The sequence below is a fragment of the Malania oleifera genome, chromosome 7 (assembly GCF_029873635.1).
Source record: "Malania oleifera isolate guangnan ecotype guangnan chromosome 7, ASM2987363v1, whole genome shotgun sequence".
NCBI classification, from domain to species: domain Eukaryota; kingdom Viridiplantae; phylum Streptophyta; class Magnoliopsida; order Santalales; family Ximeniaceae; genus Malania; species Malania oleifera.
In genome coordinates this window covers 81,044,954-81,049,822 of record NC_080423.1, presented here as the reverse complement: position 1 = coordinate 81,049,822, position 4,869 = coordinate 81,044,954, and the positions used below count along the sequence as shown (strand labels likewise).

The 4,869-nt window shown below is 40.9% G+C and overlaps 1 protein-coding gene across 1 annotated transcript; it reads right to left on the bottom strand.

The window, feature by feature from the left end:
* Nucleotides 1–954: 954 nt before the first annotated feature.
* On the bottom strand, nucleotides 955–1,404 carry LOC131160906 (uncharacterized). The gene has a single exon (XM_058116780.1). It carries the CDS (start codon nucleotides 1,402–1,404, stop codon nucleotides 955–957), a length of 450 nt encoding a protein of 149 aa, XP_057972763.1.
* Nucleotides 1,405–4,869: the final 3,465 nt, after the last annotated feature.

Here is a 4,869-nt window from a genome sequence, read left to right as displayed (position 1 = left end):
GCCAATCTTTGTAGGTTTCAGTCATCTTCTCCAAGATATTCATGATGTTCTTATTGCCTGCTTCCACTGCCCCATTTATCTATGGTCTATAAGGAGCTGAATTGTGATGCCTAACCTTGAATTGATTGCACAACTTCGTCATTACTTCATTGTTCAGGTTTTTGGCATTGTTCGAGAATATCCTTTCGAGAATTCCATACTAGCATATCAACTATCTCTTTTTGAAGCGACTGATTACATTTTATGTGACATTGGAGTATAAGGCTGCCTCTACCCATTTGGTGAAATAATCAATAGCCACGGAGATGAAGCGATGTCCATTGCTGGCTTTTGGAGTGATGGGTCCAATCATGTCTATGCCCCAAGCTAAAAAGGACCAGGGTGCGGATAAAACGTGAAGTGGGGCTGGTGGGACTTGTATCCGATCTCCATAAATCTGACATTTATGGCACTTTCAGGCATATTCAATGCAATCCCTTTCCATAGTCATGCAATAATACCCACTTCTGAGGATTTTTCGAGCCAATGAATGACCCCCGACATGAGTTCCACAAACTCCTTCGTGGGTTTCATGTATAACTTGTCGCGCCTCCTGCACTTCTATGCATTGTAGGAGAGTCATATCATGGTTCCTTTTGTACAACACTTATCCATCCAAGAAAAATCCCATGGCCAACCTCCTAATTGTGTTTCAATCATTACTGGTCACTCCTTTCGGGTACCCATTTTGTTGGATGTATGTCTTAATATCATGGAACCAAGGTTTCCCATCAGCCTCTTCTATCACTGCCCAATATGTTCTAACTATATTCTGATCCATATCGGCTTAATTTCCATTCCTAATTCCACTTTAAACAAAGCCTCCAGAGTGGCCAGTGCATTAGGAATCAAGCTATTTTCCCTTGGCAAGTGGGCGAAACTAATGCTATCAAATTCTTTGATCATCTCCCGAATCTACTCTTGATATGGAACTAGCTTGGAATCCCATGTTTCCCACTCTCTAGTCAATTGGTGAACCACTAGGTCCGAGTCTCCCTTCACAGCCAATTCCCTGATTCCCCAGTCTATGGAGGCCTGCAAACCCAATATACATGCTTCATACTCTGTTATATTATTTGTGCATGGGAAAGTAAGCTTAGCTACGACTGGATAATGTCTCCCTTTCAGCGATATGAGTATGGCTCCTATTCCATGTCCCCACACATTGACCGCCTCATCAAATAACATCTTCCAACCTTCATGATCTTCTTCTTCTTGGATTATTAAGTCAATTTCCTTATCTGAGAAGTCAAACTCCATAGGCTGGTAATCCTTCATAAATCTATCTGCTAAATGCTTTGCAATAACGCTTCCTTTGATGGCCTTTCTAGTAACATAGATGATGTCATATTTGGTCAGCACCATCTGTCACTGCACAACCCATCTTGTTATTGCTAGTTTTTCGAAAACATACTTAATCGGATTCATCTTGGAGATCAACGAGGTTGAGTAATACAAAGTGTATTGTCTTACCCTACTAACAACCCATACCAAAGCTCAGCAAGTTTTCTCCAAGTTTGAGTACTTAGACTTGTATTCTGTGAACTTCTTGCTTAGGTAATAAATAGACCGTTCTTTCCTTCCTATCTCATCATGCAAGCCTAATACGCAACCCATGGAGTTCTCTGATACTGCTAGGTACAAAATCAATGGTCTTCCAAGTACTGTGGGTGCTAATACCGAAGGGTTCAAGAGGCATTATTTTTATCATCTCAAAAGCCTCCTGACATTCCTCATTCCACTTTTTAAGGTTATTCTTTCTTAGCAGGTTAAAAATGGGCTCACAGGTGGTGGTCAATTGGGAAATAAATCGGGCTATATAATTGAGCCTGCCTAGGAAACTTTGCACCTCCTTTTTAGTTTTAGGGCCAAACATCTCTTCAATGACCTTGATTTTTTCAGGATCAACCTCAATCCCTTTCTTGCTCATTATAAACCCCAATAATTTTCCTAAGGTGGCACCAAAGGCACACTTTTCTGAGTTCAACTTTAATTGGCATTTCCAGAGTCTTTTGAACAACTTCTCTAGGTTTGTAGCATAGTCATCTTCATTTCATGACTTAACGATCATGTCATCCTCATACACCTCGATCTCCTTGTGCATTAAGTCATGGAATAAGGTTACTATGGCTCTTTGGTAAGTAGCCTTGACATTCTTTAATCCGAATAGCATAACCTTGTAACAAAATGTCCCCCATAATATGTTGAAGGTTGTCTTTTCCTTGTCTTCTAAGGCCATCTTGATTTGGTTGTATCTTGAAAAACCATCCATGAATGAAAATAAAGCATGCCCTGTCGTATTGTCCACCAACAGATCAATGTGCGAGAGTGGGAAGTTATACTTAGTGCTAGCTTTATTTAGGTCCCAATAGTCGACACAAACTCGTACCTTGCCATTCTTTTTAATTATCAAGACAATGTTAGCCATCCATTCGGAATATTGCGCCACTTTTAGAAATCCGGCCTCAAATTGCTTTTGCACCTCCTCCTTTATTTTGAGCAACATTTCCAACCGCATTCTCCCCAACTTTTGCTTCACCGACTTGGAATCGAGGTAGATTGGTATTTTGTGAGTTACCAAGTTCGTGTTTAGACCTGGCATGTCCTAGTATGACCAAGCAAACACATCCCAATATTCTTTTAACAGTTAATTTATTTTGCTCTTTTATTCACCTTCCAGCAATGCCCTAATTTTCACCTGTTTGGGTTCTTCCTCAGTTCCCAGATTGATTACAACAGTGGGGTCACTACTAGTTAATGTTGGCTTTTCATCGGACTTCAACATCCTTTCCATTTCGGGGGATAAGTTCATCTCATCTTCTTCAGTTTCAATTTCATGCATTATGTTTTCAAAATTAATGTCAATTTCTTGATCATGAGTACTGGTGTTATTATCTCCCTTATTCCTGCATGAAGTCATAGCAAACAAATTTTGACAATTAAGCTCAGGACGCAAGAGAAAATACCAAGAAATGCATAATTCATTTTCATGAAGAGGGAAAAAACTACCTAGGGCTATATTGCCCTTGGGTTACAAACAAGAAAATTTTAAAAAGGAAAAAATAAAAATCATTACATGAGAAAACTAGGAATGTCAAAAGCGCTCCGATTCTGTAGTTCAATTTCCATAGGCAAAGGGTGAACCCATTTGTTTGGGCCATCTTCAGATTCCTTTAGGTCTACAACTGATATATCTAGATGCCTCATTTCTACCTTAAGATTTTCCTAGCTACTCTTTCTGAAAGTGTGGCTGATCGGTGGGATTTCAGTCCCCCCAATTGGCACTCACCTTCCTTGTAAGCCTTTCCATTCTTTGCTCTTTCTTTTCCACTACTTTCTTTTTTTCGGTCTGCATGGGTGGGAGTGTATCTGAGATCGTACCAATATTTCACCCCCTCTAGTAGCAAAGGAGTTGGCATACCTTGAAGATGTTTCCCCAATCCCTAACTCGAGTAGAATCCTGATCTGATCATCTCCGACGCCATCATGTAGACTACAGAAGAGATCTGGGGCTTAGGAAGGGGAAGGCCCTCCATCATTACAGTGGCATTGACAACTTCAAAGGCCCAGAATGAGTCCTCAAGAGCTTCTTCAGCATCTTCCATGTAGGGAGTGGAAAAGGGTTTGGTCACCATCAAATCCGTCTCCCTATATATGCATACCATTTTCCTATCCACCACAAATTTCACCCATTGATGCAAGGATAACGGGATTACCCCAGTGTTGTGTATCCATGTCCTCCCCAACAAACAAATATAGTATGGTGTGATGGTCATGACTTGGAAAGTGATATCTTTGTATGGGGATTTCTATGGATCGCACCAATTCTCTACAGGTGTCGTCGAAAGCCTACATGATCAAGTTATTCTTTTTCATGTAGGAAAGGTTAATGGGTAACTTTTGCAGGGTTGTCATCGGCATAACATTCAAGGATGAACCATTATCTATCAATACCCATGCGATCATGTGGTCTCAACATTTAACAGAAATATGCAGCGCTTGATTGTGCCCTTGTCCTTCCACTGGGATCTCCTCGTCAACAAATGTGATGTAATTGGTGGTTGTGAGACCGCCAATCACATAATTGAAGTTATCGATGCTAATGTCCTGGGGGATACAAGCTTGGTTGAGAAATTTTAGCAAAGCCTCCTGATGAGTTTCTGAGTTCAACAATAGTGACAGGACGGAGATATGTGTAGGCATCTTCTTAGGCTGGTCAACGACATTGTACTCGCTATGTTTGATTATTTTTAAGAATTCTTTTGGCTCCTGAGGTGGATTGGTTTCTTTATATATATGTTTTGCTCTTATGCCTTTCCTGAATTCACCTTTCCCATGGACTCTGGTCTGTACACCTTTTTGCTCTAGGTAAATCCTCTCGCTTCTGCCACAATACTGGTTTCCCCTTCAGTACGTACCTCACAGTTGTACTTCCGTGACACCTCTTGGTTGCTTTGATAGGGAAATGGCCGAGGAACAAAGATTACTACACGAGCCGGCACCTTCGGGACCTACGAAGTCCTTCTCATGGTGGGAATGAGCAACTTATTTGAAAATTAGGGATGGTCAAATTGACCTTCCCTGATAGCTGAAACCTTATTGATTTTTTGGATACAACCAATTTACACCTGTTTTCTATTCACCATCCTCTACAGGCAAGCTCTGAAAGTTGCATAATCCTGAACTGATCTTTCCTTCGTACCCTGGTATGCACACTGTGTGCCATCAAAACAAGTCATCCTCTATTCAATTTGACCAACTGGCCTTAGCATGTCGTATACCCAATCTAACGTCATTTGATCAAAATCATCCTCGGAGATCTCCATTGTT

What these genes read in the sequence shown, in the direction of transcription:
- LOC131160906 (XM_058116780.1), bottom strand. Translation starts at nt 1,404, where the DNA reads ATGGTGCTGACCAAATATGACATCATCTATGTTACTAGAAAGGCCATC.